Genomic DNA, 21,009 nt, shown 5'->3' with positions numbered 1-21,009 from the left:
CCCACAAAAAAGAAAGACAAAGCACATTTAATTGGAATGAACTACATTTTACAAAGCACTAAGTGGGAAAGAGACAAAAACTAGGTAATCTGAAGCATAGAGTAAAATCAGCTGTTAGGAGATGATAGGTATTTAAAAAATCTTAAACTAAAATATTTTTTGTATTAATTAGTCATTTTCAGCTTTCTTTAAAAAACATGCAATGAAAACGTTATCAAATAAAATTTTGTTTACAAATTAATTTGTTTGGTAATAATAGTTTATTGATACATCTGCAGATGGCACTGTATTCTTCTGAATTTCATTGACAAATTCTGATTATCGATTGTCTCTGGTTGGCAATGGAAATGAAGTTTCAAATGTCAAATCAAATTGAATTGGGCATAGATTTTGGGAAGTTGAGTTTTCGGATGAACTAGCTCTCTAATTTTACCGTCAATACATTAATTAATACGATTGAGTGACTGTATTTTTTAATACCTAACGTATTTAGCTCGATATATTAATTTACTGTAATATTTTCACGTAATAAGTGACATCTGTGTATTTGTTTCTATCAAATGCAGTGTTCTGTCAGTGGCTCATAACAATAACCTTTCGTCATTGCGAATAGACTAATTACGTATAATTAGTATACGAATAATATATAATACAGGCGACAGTGAACACGATGGCGAAGGAGGAAGACGACGACAATTTGCCTGATAAAGATGCGGCGAAAGAATTTTACGCTAAATATGAACCGAAGGAAATTATAGGAAGGTGAGTTGGAGCACATTATTTTACTTCTATCACTTGTTCTAATCGTGATGAGTTGCGGTTGTGCCAATTTTTAAGGAATCAGGGAATTATTTAAAGCGTCCGGGCATCAATACAAGTGTCGTTACTCATAAGTCTTCTGTGTGACCTTGAAGGTGAAACCGTCTGCTTCCTTTGATAAATCAATTTACTGGTGTGCACCAGCTTAACTGAATTAACCTAGTCGATTTCTGAAATGTTTATGAAGCTGTATTTTTTTTTTTAATAAAATAGGTAATTCTAATATGTTCTTGACCTCTTTGGTTGGCCTCACATTTTTGTAAACTCAAATGGTATTTATTTACTTAATACTTATTGGCTTTACACTTGAATGTCCACAGTTTAAACAACATTGTCATGCTTAAAATTGAATTATTAGCACATCCTATAATGTATTTATTTGACTACTTAGAACATATTATTAAAAAATATTTTCTTTATACTTATTACATCCTTAACACTATGCTTTAAAAATCAATAAATTTAAATATTTATGACTTTTACATATTTAATTTTTGTAGACAATTAATTCAGTGCCTTTCATTTCAATAATCTAATGTTTTTGTATATAAAACATAGTTGAATATAAAAATATCATACCAATATATTTTTTTTATCCAGGGGTATAAGCTCAACGGTCAGAAGATGCGTGGAAAAAGAAACAGGCAAGGAGTATGCGGCCAAGATCATAGATCTAAGTCAGGAGTCCCAGGATGGTGTGGACACGCACACCATGAGAGATGCCACGAGGCAGGAGATCCACATCTTACGGATGGTTGCCGGACACCCTTATATTAGTGAGTGAGTTGTTAACATGTTATAGAAAACAAACCCTGTAGTTTTGTAAAACTGTTAAAACTTGTACTTAATACAATTTGGTAATTTGCTACCAGTCAAATCAGCTACTCTTTATGAAACATCAAAAATAAATTATTGTTTATAATATAATCATACATTAATGCAATATAAATAGTGATCTCACTATGTCATATTTACGTATTTACATAGATATTAAATGATTTTTGAAGTATGTTTCAATCCACTATCAATTTAATTTCAACATTTATAAAGAAAAAATATTACATAGCTTGAGTGATTTGGATGAGCCTTTTGCTATTACAAGGTCAATCATTTTCTGTAGACTCAGTAATACTCTGTTCAAACAGATTTTTGTGTGGATGAAAATTACATTTAATAGCTATTGTTTACAACATATCAAGAAATGGTGTATTTAAAAAGTTGTGTGAAATTGATATGTTAAATAAGCATTTTGTGACATTTTCAATCAGTAATCTTTAGTAGTATGGTAATAATATATTGAGGATGTTATATCATACCTATAGTCTATTGAAATGCTAATAACAATTATGGTATGTGCTAAATTTGTATTTTAAAACAATGAGGAATCTATAACATGCCTACTGTAAGGTAAAATTTGTAAATTTACTTCTATAGTTAAAGCATGTGACAAATATGGTAGTTCTAATTTAAACAGGAAATATTTTATGTTGAAGGTCATCATTATATTTTAACTTTATTGTTGCTCTTATGGAAAATATCAGAGCTATTGTCTTCTTATCTATTCAACATTGTTATAGTACCTTTACATAATCTTAACATCAACTAGCATCACTAAAATGATACTGATTTACCTGGAATGATTTAAGAAAAGTTAGAAAGGTAATATTAAAAATAAGTCTGATAAATTATTTACATTCTTCTTTGAATGGGAATAAGCAGATACCAAAAAACATGACTTGCAACTGTTGATACAATAAAATACTTTGATAATGAAAACCCATTTAGCCAATGATTTCCTTCCAGTGAAATGTCTGTAAATAAACAATGATTACAATTTATTATACAAAATATGTACTTAATAATTTTTAATAATTAAAAACATAAAATTTATTTTATTAGGTATTGCAAATGATTTAAAAACATACATTTTCTTGTTACAGTTGAGCTTCAAGATGTGTTTGAATCAGAAACATTCATATTCTTAGTGTTTGAACTGTGCAAGAATGGAGAGCTGTTTGACTACCTTACATCGGTTGTCACACTATCGGAGAAGAAGACTAGATATATTATGAGGTGAGATCATTACTTAGACATAGTCAATTTTAAACATATTAACTCACTGCTATGCCAGACATTCTACTAATAATATAATATCCTACTATACTACTAATATTATAAATGCGAAAGTTTGTAAGAATGTATGTATGTATGGATGTTTGTTACTCTTTCAAGCAAATACTACTGAACCTATTAAGATAAAATTTGGTATATAGTAGCTGAAGACCCAGAATAACACATAGATTACTCGGAGTTCCCGAGGATCGGACTTTATACGGGAAGGGTTTCCACGCGGACGAAGTCGCGGGTGGCCTCTAGTAATAAATATAATGTTGATTGTCATCACACCCTTGGTTCTATATGGTGTATTCTGGGATTAACGCATATTCTGTGAATAAGGGAGTTACCATGAATACGCATTTTACCATGAAATGCCAGAAGTTTCGGCGCAGGTTATATGCCATAGTTGCATGCAGACATCCTCAGCTTGTTGCTCTGTTTAGTATTATCATTGTTCTGAAGGAAATCATGTAAATGTGGTAAATAATTTGTTGTTCATAAAGTGTTCTTTACATATGAGTTTTGCTTATTAAAAAGTGGATTTGTTCTTGAACAATTAGAGCATAAAACTGCATACAAATTTTGCAACTTTTATTTTTATTATTATTTGCAATTTTCATTGTGCATGAATTTTTTTATGTCTGATATTTAACTTGTATGTTTGTGTGTTGAAAAAGTCAGGAAGCTAAAATTTTATTCCTAATTCCTTCCTATCTTGTTCAGGGTAATTTAGAATTGGTAAATTTAAGTAGTGTGTACAGCACAGACTTCAAATTAAACTATCTCATAAGTATCTATAAACAATGCAGATACCAAAAACCATCCCTTGTTAATTAGCTTGCTTCTACTCTCTAGACAACTATTAAGACACTTACCCCAGGTTTCTGAGTACATGTAGTGGTAGTTTATCTATTCAATTGCGTTTTTATGTATGAGTTTCAACGCCATTGAATAGATAAACTATCGCTAAATGTACCTCAGAAACTGGGGGTTAGTTACTTAGTAAAGAAATATTTGAAGTAGCTAGTAGATAATGTATTAGTATTATTAATAAGTTACAAGTGCCTACCTATTTTCTAAACCTTTTGATAAGACACGAGTCTTTCTAATTTATACTTAGTTGAAATAATTTCATCTATCGATGTTAAGAAACTAATCTATCTTCGGTTAATGGTAGACCGATTTCAATCTGTTTTTTCGGTCGGTAGTTTCTTCTACATCAATGGTCTATCTAACGTGCTTTGAAGTCGATCTATCGTACTTTGAAGTCGATCTACCGATGGTTATAGTATCTCTAGTATTGCGTATATTACGTCAAGACAGTCTTCAAATGAACTGTATCTATCGTTCGTCAACAGTATCACTCGTGCGGAAATCCCTCGACAGTTTGCGTAACGCATACAAACAATAGTGCACTGAAGATCACGTGTAGACTGATTGCACTCCTATTGTATTGTGCTATCATCTATCATGATTATCATAGTATAAATTATATCTTAGCAAATATAATAAAGTGATAAATAAAGTGATATTTGTCCTTCCGCATGCAATGTGACTCTTCCGTCCTAAAGGTTTGATTGTTTAAGGTCTTCTGTATTTAAAGGAAAAATAAAATAAAACAAACAACATCAACACTTAAATCCTTTTTAATACTTGTATATGCAAGATTGTATGCACTAACCTAATAAGACCGGTAACAAAACATGTTTATATTATTTTACATATTTCGAACCTTCCAAATGTTCAATTCTAAGACACCTAAATGCCTATATTTTGATAGCTGATATTAAATGTCAATGCACATTTTGCTAAAAATACACCCTTTGTAGACAATCGATCTAGTTCTTTGTCGAATGAACGATATCATATCAGGAACATGTGACTCAAACATAATAACGTAATAAGCGCCAGATGCATCAATCATTATCTAATCTTCTAACGTCATTTTGGTACTAAACGATCTTTCTCGTACATCCTTTGCCCTTTTATGACGTCGATGAAATGCGTAGTGGATAAATTGTTCCGTGATATTCACACTACTTGAATGAGTTTATTTCAAGGGGTATATTGTGCATTGTACCGGCTAAGGGTCATCGAGTTAAGATAATGGTTTTATAAAGGAGTTTCAGTATGCGATCGTAAAGGCGATGAACCGGGAAACTGAAAGGTTGAAGGGAAACTGGGGCATTGTTAGATGAGTTATTAAATATAGATATTGTTTTACTACATCGGTGCTCTTTAGTAATGTCTTCTAAATATTTTAAAACCCTACGCTTTAGTAATATCGATATAAATATTTCCATATCCATAACCAACTAGCTAAAATTCTACCTTAATAGTTAATCAGTTGCGAAGCTGTTAAAACCATGTTAGGTCTTACAACTACTAAGCGAGCTCTTATTTTTTACGAGGCTAGTAGTCAGCCTTGCATCAGTTCTTAAAGCCACCAAGAACCTTTTTACACAGTTTCAATTGAACTAACAACAGCGATGCCACGTTGATCTAAATACGGCACAATATAAAACATTGACCTCCAAATAAATCGATCGTCCCACGCAAGCATTATAAAGAAACAATAGTAAACAAGTAAATAGGTTAACAAACTTTAAAACTATAAATTAATACGGTTTAGTGAACTCATTATAAGCAGGCATTTGGCCAGAGCGTTGTTGACTTAGTAACAATTTTTATGAGCCTGTTAAACTACTGCAAACAAAAACAAGGTATAATTTGACTAGAACCAGGATACGATACGGAACGCAATAAAGCGAGCGAAAACTAAGGCGAAGTTTAGCCAAATATCACTGTTTTCAGCATTGCTAATGCAAGGATGCAATCAAATCAAGAGACATGAAGAGCTAGCGGCTAGTAGATATTACCGCTCAATAAAAGTCAAATTATCACTTCATTTACTAGGTTAAAGCCAATTATATTCCCCGTTGTCACCCTGGGATGACAGCGTAGAGGGGACAAATATTATTATATTTTCTTCTCATGAGACACGATCCATGCAGCAGGGACTGTAATGGGTCAGTGATGATTGTTTACAAAGGCTGGGGTCAGACCAACCTTGTAATAAGGTCGACCGTTCAGCCGCAAGTCGTTGGTCCCTGAGAAATTCGCGCGACATTGATTTTTAAGTGTTTCATCTGCAAATAATGGCAAACAGTGTAAATAAGCTTGTTTGCTACTTTAATCAATGCCGAAGTTGGGTTCAGCGATGTATGATCTCGTATTAAATTGTTATTGAAAACTTTATGCCAGGTGATTCCATTTAAACAGTCAACTGATTTAAGTAGTCATAGTTTTTGAAGTAAAGTCTTGAGCTTCATAGATGTATTCGATTTGTACAATCATAAATCTAAATGTTATTGTAGAAATATGTACTGTAATACTAATAAACTGCACAGTGCTTAGATCTCTGCGATTAACGACACTACAAAGCTTTCTATTACTAAAACAATGCTTAGAATTTTTATGTTGACAGACCTATTTTTTTAGAGCCGTACAGATGAATCACATATCCCCGGATGTTGCTAGCTGCAAAAATATTTATCCGTACTATAAAATTCAACATAAACTGTTCAATGTACACAATTCATTCACCCACACGACTTTTACTATGTTTTCGTATACTATAAAACTTCTTAGCGACTATAATTATAGACAGTGTTGGAGGCGTGCCGCTAATACCTATGTACTATGTAATCTATGTATATATTATACGTGACCCACTTTGAAACTAGTTCTCGTTTGAAATTGTATTTTTAAATAAAGCTTTTATCATCAAATGAAGGTTACTTATATTGCACTGTCGTGTGTAAAACGTGCGAACTACGTACTGTTCTATTATTAGGTTTGCAAGAATTTGACCTTAAAGATAAACATTTTAATAATGTAAAGATGTAAGCTTTTGTTTTGTTTGTCAATGGTAATTCCTGAAAATCGCAAATGGTTTTAAAAATAATTCGCTGATTGTAAGCAAGATTATATCGTTTACTGAAAATCACTTCTCATGGAGAATCGTCTGCGAATTTCGAAATTCCGTATAGCCTAATCGAGTATGACTCGGGCGTATGCTTGTCCATATACCTTCCATAAGTATGTTTCAATTTAAAGCTTTAAATTTAGTCTACACAAAAATTCATGTATCATGGAATTATAAAATAAAATCACTTCTAAGATATCATCGTTCCCGATATCATAAAAAACCTTGTCATTGTGTCTAATCTGATTCCTATGCTTTCAGTCAATAAAAATCACAGTCATTCCGTTTTAGATACAAATAGGCAATTTTTATTATCATATCACCGTATTGTTAATAATTAAACAAATAAGGAACTTCACGTAATCAGTTAGTAACACTACATTTCTTATCGGCTTCCTCAATCCGTGTTTGGAGGCGGGGCTGATACGTCGGTGCCCTAGAAAAATATATATTCGGTTGACCGATACCAAGATATTTAGCAAACTTTACTCTGATCTCAAAGTCCGATTTTTTTAAAGTAGCACGGCACGGTCTATCTCAGAGTCCAAATTTTACAAGTGGCACAAATTCTATCTCGTTAAATTCGCATGGACTATTCGACTGTGTGCAAAATTAAAATACAATACTCACGCCTATTAAAGAATGTTATCGAGATTATAATGAATACATGATTTGACAGTTTTTAATTTGCTGTAAATAATTGGCAAGATGGCGTTCCACCACGTTCCATGTAAGCAGAATCGCGGAACACGGGTCACTCTAATGTTTTTATCTGTGCGCTCTCTGCTCGTATACAGATAAACACTGATTCGCGCGAATTCTACATTCAAACAGTGTCGGAGTAACTCCTGCTACGTTCTGTGCTCCTAGTACTTGACACAGTGACATTTGCAATTTCACTTTTTTTTATTCAATAATATTTATTCGAAATGGCTCTGAGCGTGTTCTTCAAGCAAGATTTCGAGGAAAAATTCCTGAAACAGAGGGAAACTATCGCGTGTGTTGAGTTTCTTGTTAATTATTTCAATGTAGTTTTAGAAGCTTTTCTTACTAAATACTTGAGGTAATGTTGTTATTGAATTAATAAATTATGGTCACTTAATTTTTATGGGAATAATTTAATACTTAGTTCAAAAGTAGTTTGTTTTACCATATAAATAACGGCATGCTTGTGACTCTTTTTCATAATTTCTTTGATTGATTTACCCAGTGCAATCACATCACAGTTACGGTGTAAATATTTTCAGTCCATTATTTTAAAATCTTTGGAACTTGACAACTTCAAACATTTTGCTTTGTTACATTCATCTACCATAAAGAATCAATTTTTATATTTCAAAGCATATCTAAGTTCTGTATGATTTAGGCTGACTAAACATTTCTATTTGACTTGAATAAGTGTTTACAATGACTATGTGGATGATGCTTGCCATTTTATCTTTTTTAACTATTAACAATAATACTGATTAATTGTTTCCTGATTATTACACAACTTTAGAATATCATTATTTCGATGATACTCTTATAATTAACTTATCGATAATAAAGCCCAATTAACGTTTAATTAAAGCAATAAACTCGGCTATTATTTCGCTCTCAGTTACCAGGGCGTCATGATCAGTGAGGAGTTGTATTGATTACAGACAAGTGTTGGAAGGGGTGCGGCATGTGCACAGCAAGTGCATAGTACATCGGGACCTAAAGCCTGAGAACATCTTACTGGATGACCAGCTCAACGTCAAAATCACCGACTTTGGCTTCGCAAAGGTGCTCAAAGATGGAGAGAAATTATTTGGTAAGTGAATAATTACATACATTATTCATTTATTGAGGGTATGCTAAGTCCCCAACCTCTGGTGGACTCTCAAAGCCTAACCTCTCCCCCCTCGTTTGGGAGGAGACCCTTGCCCTGTAGCGGGACAGTAATTGAAAAAAAAAAAACTAATAATTTTTCATCAAATTCTTAGTATAAGTTGAATGTTTATTTGGTGTAGTACAGTTTTCCTATAATTGAGATAATGTAGTGTAATTTTAAGTATTTCTTATAAATGTGTTTGTCATAAAAGTTGTTGGTAACATTCTTATCCAGACTTCCAGACACGCCCCTGAAGTTGTTATTTATACATTGTAAAATTAGGTATAATATATTTTATCTCAATTTATCATTTTTTCTGATGAAATAGAACTTGACACAAATAGCACGACCTGAGTACTGATTCAAAACGTTATAGTTTTATTTTTATAAACTAACTTATAAGCAAAAATTGTGATCTTTAAACTTTTCGGGCGCTTGATATAGAAAGCTCTAGTATTCTCTCTGTAATTCCCAAGTATAGATAGATTAGATAGTCTTAAAAAAATGAATTACGCAAAATTTGCAAAAAAGCTTATTAATAGGAAGTTTTACTTTAGCAATAATAATTAGGACCATTAACTTATACACAAGGAAAACTGGTGTCAAGATATAGTTTTTTTTTAGATATCATATTACTTTCTTCACCAATCTATTAGAAAGTTAAAACAATTGGTCTATTAAATCTCGGTACAAACAAATAGCAACACTAGTCAAATATCCCGTGTTAACCATCCTCACGGTCCGTCGGCCGCATCTAGCGTTACATCTAGTTGAGAACAATACCACGTCAGTTTCACCCGCTGCACAACGCCTATTGTTTACCAACCTGCAACCTTTGCTGACTCTCTATGATCTGTGTTCTATACTGTTGCATATATGAGTTCTTAATTGTAGTTGCCGTTCACTAAATTGTATGGTACAAGTTTGGCGATCTTTGATTAGGTTGTTGATCTCTTTATGATGTTTAAGCAGTTTATTGGAGGCAGGTTTAGTTAAACAATCCCATGGCATGCTAGAAACAGTTTCAGTGCGATAGTAATGTTATATTATTGAAAGTAGTAGAAGTTTTTAACACTAGTATAAAAAATACTAAAAAGTATCTTATAAATTCACCTCATTAGATTTACATGTCTAACGTACTCACAAGTGTTTGTTTATATCGTACAAGATAATAATCATTGTAAAATGTCTATGTTTTAAAATTATTTCATCGATATTAAGATGCAAGAACCCTTGCAAAGAATATCAAGTATTTACACTACTGACCCTCTAGACATGTTTCTATAGTAATAATTTATTTATACAATAGTATTTTTTTGTCTATATTGCAGAGCTTTGCGGCACACCGGGGTACTTGGCACCGGAGACGCTGAAGGCGAACATGTTTGAAGATGCGCCTGGATATGGTCAGGAAGTTGACATGTGAGTGTAAATCCATACTTGCAAAGTAAATTAAAGGATTAGGCTACCTAGGTATAAACATGCGATAGAAAAACGGTCCTCAAATGGTAGCTATTAGCAATAATACGGAGTCTCAAAGATTATACATGTAAAATGTCAATATAGGCCAATACCATAGTTAGTTTACTATAAGTTTGTTTTATATCCTTGCTGTGCAAATGTATTTATAACAGTACATGGTGGTTATGTATTATTTGTGGTAGTTTTTGATTTAATGAAGATTAATCAAGTCTATGCGTATTAGACAAAAGTTTAAGTAGAATACGTGCACGCACCATTGAGCGTATACTTATTTTCGAACGTACACATCCTGTTACATATCCGTAGAAATCTCGAATAATCGACTAGTACTATTTTTGCATTATTATGCACTAATTACATATATTATTACGCAAAAGCTCGCTGAACTACCGATAAAGTATTACGTGAAAGCTATTTAGATTAAACATAGACAGCTGACAAAGACATTTGTTATGTAAACAAACATATATGTAGTTTAATAGGTGATTATTATTTATTGTTCATACACATGTTGGAACTGATTTATGCTTACGTATGCTATGATTGGAGCTAGCCAGATGTGTATGACGAACTGGATGTGGGTATGACAAAGTGCAATTAGCAAGAGATATAAAGATCTTTGTATGTGTAAAATTAGTTGTAGATCTATACATAATTCGGAGATATTATTTTCATCTCTTTCTTCAGATACCAGATAATACTGATCATAACTAATGTTGTTGACAGTTTAGAATAGACTTTTGTTTTAATATTGACTGTGAATAAGTATCAGTTTGTATTTTTTTTAAAACATAATAATAATATGCTGAATTATTATATATTGAATAGTAAAATAAATTAGGAAGTTTAATGGCCATCTGGAATTCATTACTCTTGCTTTTGAAAATGGCTTAATAGAACGCCCTATATATATCACGTTTTGATGACAGATTTTATTCTTATTTAAATATATTTTTTATATCTTTTCAGTTGGGCGTGTGGAGTCATCATGTTTACATTGTAAGTATTTAATATGTTTATTCAAATGAAATGATTTTTGAATATAATTTCTACTACGTAACAGATAAATAAAATTGTAGTAGTAGTAACGAAAATGTTCCTACCGCTATCTAAGGATATGTTATTGGGACACTCTTTGCTCATACAGTGCTTGTTTGTTTCCAGACTGGTAGGTTGTCCTCCGTTCTGGCACCGCAAGCAGATGGTGATGTTGCGTAACATCATGGAGGGGAAGTACTCCTTCACTAGTCCCGAGTGGGCTGATATTTCTGGTAAGTACACTATCTTATTCTTACTTGATAGTTTTAGTACTTATATTTAGGGCATTGTTTAGTTCAGATGTTTCAATTTATATATTTTTCTTAACTTACTATTGTCCAAAGGTTACTTTACCTACGAAATTTTTTGTACATAACTAATGAAACACGACTAATTGTCAGAACCTAGCTACTTTATTTTTACTTAGACAATACAATGGCTTATTGCCTTTGACATATTTATGGGTAGATGCCGCTACCTGTACCAAATATTTAATTTCGATTGTGACGAAAACTGTGATTCAGAAATTCCTGTATTAGCGAGTACTATATGTTTACTACAATAGGATCAAATGGTTCATTTATAAAATTAAAGTATTGATGACTCAAAAGTATTCACAGTAAGTAGTTTAAACATTCTATTTTGCTCTGTACTTAATGATAAGTACAGTTACTTACAAAACATATGCCTACAGCACCTCTCAACAACACGTTTTTTGTAAGTCGAAGCCTCCTCATATTTCATAGTACGTTTTTTTGTATTCATTCATCATTATAATTTTTTGTCTGACGTTTTGGTCACGAGTGTTAAACAATCAGTTTACTCGTGTTAATAGGTAAAGGAGGTTGTATAGTTTGAATATATTAAAGTAATAATTCTGTCTATTTTCTTATTTCGGTTTGTTCTGGGGTTGATATCATGAAAGTTTTTTAAATCGCCAATTGTTTGAATAACTTTACTTAACTAAGCCAGACCGCTCTTGACTTCAACTCATAGAGTTGAAGTCAAGAGCGGTCTTCCATCTATGAAATAACCGTGCTAAGTTTGCATCATCAAGCATTCACTTTAGATTTTGAGAGCTATAGATTTAGAAAAAACTAAAGAAAATACTACTTTTTTTTTAATAATATTTATTTGTTTGTTTGAACATTTACAGAGGACCCCAAAGATCTAATCAGAAGGCTTCTGGTCGTGGAACCAAATGAAAGGATCGGTATTATTGAATCTCTTAACCATCCATTCTTCAATACTATGGTGAGTTGCTCTTTCTATTTATGTACTCCTGGTACTTTGACATCGTTGATAGTTTTTTTAATTAATATTTAAAACGCCTAAATAGACGGTTATTTTGCGTTTATTGTTTATCTACCAAGTCGGTTTTCTATCAATCGACTTATTAAAATAATAGGATTTGTTTTAACTCGGCATATTATTTGTATGACACCTGTTTGCACTAAAAACACAACACTCTTCACTCACTGCTTAGGAAATATTGTTTATCTAATGTATTCATTGAGGACATGCAAAGTCCCTAACCGGCACTTGGCCAGCGTGGTAGACTCAAGGCCTATCCTCTCTACCAGTTCGGTAGGAGATCCTTGACCAGCAGTGGGACAGTAATAGACTTAAAATAATATTGCATTATTTTATAAGTAAATTAAAAACAATCGTGAAATTTAAATTATTATATAGCAAGCTATCTTTTCTCGCAAATTTCTCACCTACAAATGATATGCCTAGTTACAACAAATTCTATGTCTTAATTACTTTTCTGACTTTGCTTTAAATCTGGCCAAAGACTTACTTCTTTCAATGCTTGTAGACTAATAGAGCATAACTATTGCAATTATATTTGCACCAGAGCAGTGCATGTAGCACTGCTTCGCTTATCTTATTTTGCTTTTATTATGTGTTCCTGTTTTTTTATTGCGAATTGTTTTAATATACACACAGACAAGGAATGTTACACAATTTTAAGGAATTAACTTAGAGTGGATTATGATTTTTAGTAATTGGGGTTAAATGTCTCAGTTTGGGTTCGTCCAATGATCGGTATTTTGGACTTAATGTTCATTACAAATTTTCTCTTTAATAAAACGCTAATAAAATGTTTTAATTGTTTTTAATAAGTATTTAACTGTAAGACTACAATGTGCAACGTAACATTGTAAATGTTGCTGTGTCGATAAATTAGTTTTTTGTAACAGTATTTTTTGCTTTCTCATTTAACTATAAAACAAAACATAGCACACTAAACCAGGAACACATAACCGTAAAGCGTTATATGTGAACACATTACACAACATATTTCTGCGTCCCTGGTAGCTGTGGGATCAAGACATGACGCCGTTGAAGAAGTCCTTGTCGAGCACCAGCCGCAAGATGTCTAGGATCGACCAACTCAATATGGTAATGTTTGTCAATAAATTCTTGGTTATTTGTGGGAAATGCCCTCTCTTCCATCACAGTATTAGGATGTTTGCAGGAAATTATTTTTGTACAAATCTCGAAACTTTTTAAGCAAGTTATCTAGCCACTGTGATTGTCGAAATTTGTGTGTCAAAATAAAAGTTATAGAATTTTATTTAACAAAGTAACCGTAGTTCCGATTTCTATAAATTTTGGGTTGGAAAAAGCTGTGGCTTGGGATGAAAATTTAGTCATTCTAAAATTTTCTTAAAAAAGTATTTCTTATAATAAGGGTTTTAAAAAGAAAAGCCATGTAAAAAATACGTAGTAACTTGTAATTGCGTCACACCTACCATTGGCTAGAAGAATTTGTTTACACACGTGTGCTAATTACTTGATCTGCGAACTAAAACTAGTCTTATCTAGATTTTCTCTAGCCATACTAGTCTGTAGTCGTAACATGGAATGGAAAGACATTAGCAAAGTTTTTGCAATACTCGAATAACATTTTTATAAGCATGTTTCTAAGAATTTGAAAGATATACGGCTTTTCGAGCATTGCTAGAATTATAGTGTTCCTGAATGATGGACTGGGCTTCCAAATTAGTTTACTAACAAACAAATGGTATCAAACACGATGTATTTGTTTATATTTATATAGACACACACACACACTACACTCACACACATAGTTTGCTTCTGCTGTTTTGCGTTTGCATGTCACGAGAAGCTTTTTTGACTAACGGCTGAAAGTTTTCAAACTTAGTACACTTTTTACTAATATCTCTATTTTAATATATATTTCTTAAGGTGATTTTATTGATTTAACCATGAAAGATGTGGGTTAATATGAATTTCAGAAAATATTTATTTCTCACTGTTCCTTTAAGAATGTCATCCATCATGTAGGTTTTTAAATAAGTGTTATAAATATGTTTATACTACAGCATAATTTGGGGTGTACATTTCACACAAGATATTTATAAGATCAGCATTCATAATCCACAAGATATGATTGTCATAATTTTAGCTTAACGTTTTTGATTACGAATGCTTGGGGGTACATGTAAGTATTAGTACCAGGATATCATAAGCGTGTGTATGTGCACAGGCCATCAAGAGCGGCGGGTTCAACGCCCGCGCCAAGCTGCGTGTGGGCATGGCGGCCGTGCGCGCTGCCGTGCGGCTCCGGCGCCTGCCGCACGCCGCCGCGCGCTCGCTGCCACTACACGATGCGCTGCGGGACCCTTATACTATGCGTGTGCTCAGGAAGGTACGTTTAACAAATATTATTTAGTATTATTTTCTTCCAAACCCTTACGGTAAAGGTATAGGTAAGGTACTTGCAGGTAGAGATCCATTAGAACGAAGACACCAGCTGACATAAGAAAATGTGCAAATGTGATTACTATTTTTCGTAGGAAACCGTATCAAAAAAAAAAAAATTAAAAATGTGATGACCTTATGTGTTTATTTACACAGTTTTACTAATTCGAGACTGCTACAGCTTCTAGTACCAGTAATTACCTATCTGTATCTTACATTAATATAATTTCAGGTGATAGACGGTTGCGCGTTCCGCGTGTACGGCCACTGGGTAAAGAAGGGCGAGGGCCAGAACCGCGCGGCGCTGTTCGAGAACACGCCCAAGACCGAGCTGAAGAGCCTGTACGTGAGCAACCTCAGCCGATAGCCGCCGCGACCCTCTGTCGGGAGACAGCCGCTGCGACATTCTTATCTCCTGGTACCGAGGTGAGGATGACACTAACTCTACATCTTCTTGAAAAACCTTTTTTTAACGTACCATCAAACAACGTGTGTAAATATTTTATTGACATGCTGTTTTGTCACAAGTTTGTTTGCAACCTAAATTAAACTAGGTATAGTGTTAAATTCTCCTGCGAGTACTTTTTTTTAAAGTAATTAAACCGAATTTTATTAACTGTCCGAGTAATTTGATTATTTAATGGACGAATGCTCAAACGACACTACAATATTAAACGATCCTCTTCATTTTTGTCACTTAAATACATGTCACAGAGTAATAAGAACAGCACAGAAATACACATGTATTTTGGTTTTAAACATAAAACTGACTTCATCCTTTTGTCCCCAGGAGCACTTCGCGTACCAGGATAGCAGAATATATGAAGACGTGTATTTTAGGACGCTAGTCCGAAGCCACGTACAACGAGTGATGTAGGTTAGTCGTAGTTAGACAGTACGTAGTACACACTACATAGCTATACTAGTTCAATTGTCCATCTGTATTATTCTATGATTGCCTAGTAGCAGGCGAGACGAAGTAACACTTGGTTGCAAGAAGCAGTCAGTATAATGTCTTGTAGAATAGCGAGGAAAGGAAAGAGAGAGTTTTTAGTAACTTTTGACGTTGTAATGACTGTTTCTTGTTGTTGAGTATTGCTGATTGTAAAATAGAACTTGTATATGGGGTTGCCAACTTGTAAACGTTAAAATTACGATAGTTAAACTCCAAAAAACATTTTTGTGAAGAAACTCATAGAAATTTGGTTTATGAAATGTGTACGTTATTTTAAATGCAATTAACGTGCACGTATCATATTGAAAAAATATCTACTAGGTTCCTAAAATCGCAATAAAAACGTTAGTTGGTGGTCCTATTTGTATATTATATATTGAAATTAATATAAAATAGTACAAGAAGCGTAAATGTTATAGCAATACGGCGATGTGATGACGAATTATAAATATTTACGTTGAAATACGTTGTTTATTTAGCTTTTAACTGTTTTCTCACTATGTTAAGGTCCACAGTAGCTGTTAATTAGTATTATTGTCCTGTATAAACATAATATATTGAACAAAATAGTGGAAAATATCATTTTATATTATCAATCGTTTATTTCATCGACCATTTTCCGTGTGATTCAAATAGTATACTTGGTGTGAAAAATGTGCGATATTCTAGAAAATATTGTATTTTATTACTGTACTAGCCAAGGTATACCATATTCTTATAGGAGTGACGAAAATGTGACGGTCTCTGATGCTACTTAAAGGGGAGTAATAGCTGGCGATAATTTTCTTATTACCGTGAGTAAATGAGGCTTAAAACATAGATTCTCGGCTTACGGAGATCAGTTGCTCCGCAAGCTGAAAAGCAGTTCGTCCGTAAAGACTTGCCAGCATATACTTATATTATTTAAATAGATGACGCAATAATATTTATATACAAGCAATAATCGCGTATGAGGTAAAATACTGCTACTTTCTGTGAACTAGACTCCTTACATGCTGAAATGAAAGAGCTCCTTAGCTTCCTATACCATAAATGTAACGAAAAAATCGATATCTACATTACCATAACTCTCCTCCCAGTTGCAATGTAATCAAATGTTTCCTCTGAGTGCAATTAACACTAGTCTCAAATACAATTTGTCTCAGACGACATAACATTCAATTCTTATACTTTATTTCTACAGCAAATATTCTATAGGGAAACACTTGTAAAGGACCTTAGAGCATGTCATCTGTACATGCCATTATTCCGTCTATCTGAGGCGTTTTGACACCAGAAAGCAGCAGTGTATTAAATCCATTTATAAAATATCACAATGAGGTGCCTTCTCAGTTCTTGGTGCGAGTTTTATATCGTTTTAGTACATAATCATATATTTAAATCGGATTTTTTTGTTAGTTGTTAAACAGTTCAGGGTGTGTGAAAGACATGTCGACTGAATACCGCTTACAATGATATGAATTTTATATGAAGACTAAACAAAAGCAATATTGTGGTTAATAGTAAAACAATAGGTGATTGTCTTGTATCATTAAGGGCTAACATAGTTTATGAACAAGTGTCAGATATCTACTAGATAGTGCCAGCAAAAGCATGAGAACAACTGGCAAAATTCCGTCTGACAAGCTATCTAAAAGTGGTGAAATCGGGCCTTATTATTTAATTTTCCTATTGCGCATGGGCTATTTCCATGATGGTAAGTTACATTCTAGAACCTCGTTTTACTACTTAAAAAGTATAAAATAACTTATTAGATGAAATTTTGCTTCCTGCCATATATAGGTCAGGTTTTGTCTCCTTTGCCTTAGCTGTGAATCTAGCCCTTAATGTAGTGCTTTCTTTATAATAAAACAATACGTTTAGTAGTAATGGAAAGTACTTATTTCAACTATCCTATCAGAAAGCGCAGTTTAAAATTTCCCATTCATGACAAAACGTTTTGGGCAACAAACAACTGAAGTTTAAGTTTCAAGCTAACTGCTATATTATGTTTTGTTTTCGCAAAACTAGATTTCCTTCATAGTGTTATTTAAATTTTATACAAAACTGCGTTCGTATGGAATCATGTCACTCTTAGTGACCCCATTCAATGTGTCGTATCTTGTTTGACAGAATTGGAAATCAAAATTCTATTTTTAGCTGAAGTTTTGTACCTAAACGTAAGTATGTCGGACATGACAGTTCCTTAGTTGTAACAAAATTATTATTATTATATATTTTTGTATATATTATTATGTGCTGTCTTACTAATAAATGTCGCGTGAGCTCTGATTAGTAATACAGTGTTTATTCACAAATAAAATAAATTTAATTTATTAATGTCCCACTGTTGGGCAAGTCTTCTTCCTTTCATTCATAATGAGGGAGGGGTAGTGCGGTTTGGGGACTTTGCATACCTTTCAGAACTATTTGATAAAAGTCAGGAATGCACTTTTTCACTCTTATTCAGTTTTAAAATTGATTGAAAGAGACAAAACACTGTATAACCAAAGAGTTTTCACTACGTTTGCTAGTAAGACAGGTATTGTGTAGGTGTAATAAAGCAATAATGATATGTAGCAATATTTATTGATTGTGTACAGTCACATCATATAAGAAATCCACATGTTTCTATTCAGTGAATAAATAAAAAAATCATTATCATTTTGTTTGTCATTTATTTCATCAAAAAAAAATCTATAACATCAGTTCCTAAAATCTTTTAAATTAAATCTTAGTATAAGATGTCACCTTTGCTCTTAAAAAATACCTTGAAAAAAATGTGGTTAGTAAAACTTTGAATATATGAAAGAAACATATTTTGATTATTACAATTATTAGTATTTAGTCATCTGTAGATATTGTAGATAGAAATATATAAGTATAGTATACAGACAAATGTATTTTGTTTAACGTTTTAAACATTTTCAGGATTATATAAATAATTGAAGGCAGGAAGTTGACCTGTAAAATAAGCATATATTAGTATATCATGTTGAAACATTTTGCCTGTGATCAGAAAAACCCAGAACGTAGACAGCTACCTACCTATTATAGTGACAAATTAATTATACCATTAATATAGTTTATTAAAAAACTTTTAAAACTAAGAAGTGGTTTTGTTTTTCCTTCAATCGTTCAGTTCCTGGTACTAGTGACCAATTTCCTTGTTCTAATACGAAGTGAAGTTACAGTCACGGTTGTACGAGCGATGAGTTTAACCTCACTTTGTGCCTGTCACACGGAATAAAACTTAATTTATAAATAAAGCTCAGTTGGCGTAGAGATCTACTGTCAACTGGAGTGCTTAATAAATTTACCAAAAGACCAACTAACTCACACCAAAAAAATCTTGGATTTTACCCAAAACAATGTTGGCTCGTGAAAAGTCCCCCTCGGCGCGTTGCAATCATTTCTCCCTTTAATCTTAACTGAGTACTTGTAGACGGCACATAATTATGTACTTGTTTACAACTCGGATGTTCTCGCCTCACACAACTATGTCACTTACTTTGATAGCATTCTAGTTCTACTGTAGCGAACGTATAGAGTTCATTTCACCTTTCATAGAAAACGTCTTTGTTAACAAGTAGTGAATGAAAAGGTTGGGTCCCTGCGGAGCACATTTTAATTATTGAACACTTTGTACGAGTTCCATATAACTGAGTATTGCGACGATTACAACATCCAGATCGCAAAAAAACAAACAGGACACTGGCGTATAAAGATCGTTCATAAAAATTCAATGAACCTAACAACTCGTAAGTCCGCGATAACCGAGGAAGTGAAAGTCGGCCGGAGTTACGCACGTGCGCGACTCTATCAACGCCAAAAGTATGCGACGCAATACCGCGGACACCACTCTATTTACGAATATTAACGTTCAGATCGATCTTCACCAGAAACTATCGACGAAGACACGGGAAAAGTATTAGATAAACAATGGCAGAGCGTGCCGCGTCACCGGCTGGCGGGCGGGGGCATGCATTCGATCGCTGCAATGGCATCGATCGCGCACGCCCCGTGCGACGTCGCGGGCCGGCGCGGCGCGGTTGGCTGTGCGCGGCCGTCACGTGACCCGCGCGCCGCGCCGCCATTGGCGCCCGGCCGCCGCGGCCACGTGAGCGAGCGCGGCGCGCGTGGCCAGTCGCGGCGTGACAGCGGGCGCGCCAGTACCGCGCGCGGCCGTGCCGCCCGTCCCGCCATGAGCCTCCTCGACACGCTCCTCGAGGCGGCGCGCTTCATCGAGCTGCAGGAGCGGCGCCTCCAGGGTGAGTAGCGCGTTGTGGGCCGCCCGGCGCCCGCCGCCCGCGCCCGCGCCGCCAGCCGGCGCGCCGGTGCAGCGAGCCGACGCCCGACGCTCTTGACCTTGAACACCACGCAGCCGCACTCCCCCCCCCCCGCGCTCCTCCATGCGCTCCCGACCCGCGCTGGCCTCGCCCCACGTAAACAAAGGAAGCCTGAAATTTACTTGTCGGACGCCACGCACCGCACGTCCACCTTCGTTTACGCTCACCGTCTTTATCGTTTACGATACTCCGAAGTGCGCCTTTATCTGTCGTGCTCGGCTATGTTCGTGCGAGTGTACGCGATCGAAAATATTTTTATTTGCGCATGCAAAAACAAGACGGCGCAAACCGCACGTACGCGTAGAAAATGATCTCCTCGCTAGCGTATTTTCCTAGTTCGAGTGGGTGGTAGGTGAGCGGTCTGTGCGATGTATACGTGGAGCGGGTTAGTCAACATAACGCATGACGCATTGGACGAGGCAGGCAGGCAGGGGGCGCTCGAGAGTTTGGTCAGCTGATCGACGCGTGTGCCGGGCGCGAGCGGGGCGCGGGCGGGGGACGGCGGCACGCCGGCCGCGCGGGCCGGGGGGTACGTGTGCACACGCATCGCAAGGCACGGCCAGTGCGCTTCACTATATGCATTTTAAAGTAATTTTAACATCAACATCCTCTCGAAGTGTTCACACATAGGTTTTCGAATGTTTACCTCAAGAAAAACTAGCACAAGGCACGATTGCGTAACGGTGCGTGC

General features: G+C 34.8%; 1 protein-coding gene and 1 long non-coding RNA gene across 4 annotated transcripts; one reads left to right on the top strand and one right to left on the bottom strand.

The window, feature by feature from the left end:
- Positions 1 to 348: 348 nt before the first annotated feature.
- PhKgamma (phosphorylase kinase gamma) lies at positions 349 to 18,636 on the top strand. Of its 3 annotated transcripts, none has more exons than XM_076127414.1 (12): positions 349 to 762; positions 1,420 to 1,599; positions 2,760 to 2,892; positions 8,569 to 8,720; positions 10,112 to 10,202; positions 11,232 to 11,261; positions 11,427 to 11,533; positions 12,457 to 12,554; positions 13,626 to 13,709; positions 14,821 to 14,982; positions 15,268 to 15,461; positions 15,826 to 18,636. In XM_076127414.1, the coding sequence occupies exons 2-11, from the start codon at positions 1,539 to 1,541 to the stop codon at positions 15,400 to 15,402; spliced, it is 1,053 nt and encodes a 350-aa protein (XP_075983529.1). In that variant the 5' UTR covers positions 349 to 762; positions 1,420 to 1,538; the 3' UTR covers positions 15,403 to 15,461; positions 15,826 to 18,636. The 3 variants fall into 3 exon arrangements, with proteins under 3 accessions (XP_075983529.1, XP_075983527.1, XP_075983528.1); XM_076127412.1 differs by having other exon boundaries at positions 351 to 762; positions 1,420 to 1,595; XM_076127413.1 differs by lacking the exon at positions 13,626 to 13,709 and having other exon boundaries at positions 351 to 762; positions 1,420 to 1,595.
- Positions 18,630 to 20,026, bottom strand: LOC142981470 (uncharacterized). The gene is made up of 2 exons (XR_012959937.1): positions 19,018 to 20,026; positions 18,630 to 18,933 (listed from the first exon to the last, which is right to left on the bottom strand). It is a non-coding gene; the product is annotated as an uncharacterized LOC142981470 (long non-coding RNA).
- Between the last annotated feature and the right edge of the window lie 983 nt (positions 20,027 to 21,009).

Source organism: Anticarsia gemmatalis, chromosome 20 (genome assembly GCF_050436995.1).
Source record: "Anticarsia gemmatalis isolate Benzon Research Colony breed Stoneville strain chromosome 20, ilAntGemm2 primary, whole genome shotgun sequence".
NCBI lineage: Eukaryota > Metazoa > Arthropoda > Insecta > Lepidoptera > Erebidae > Anticarsia > Anticarsia gemmatalis.
This window is presented reverse-complemented; position numbering and strand designations above follow the sequence as displayed.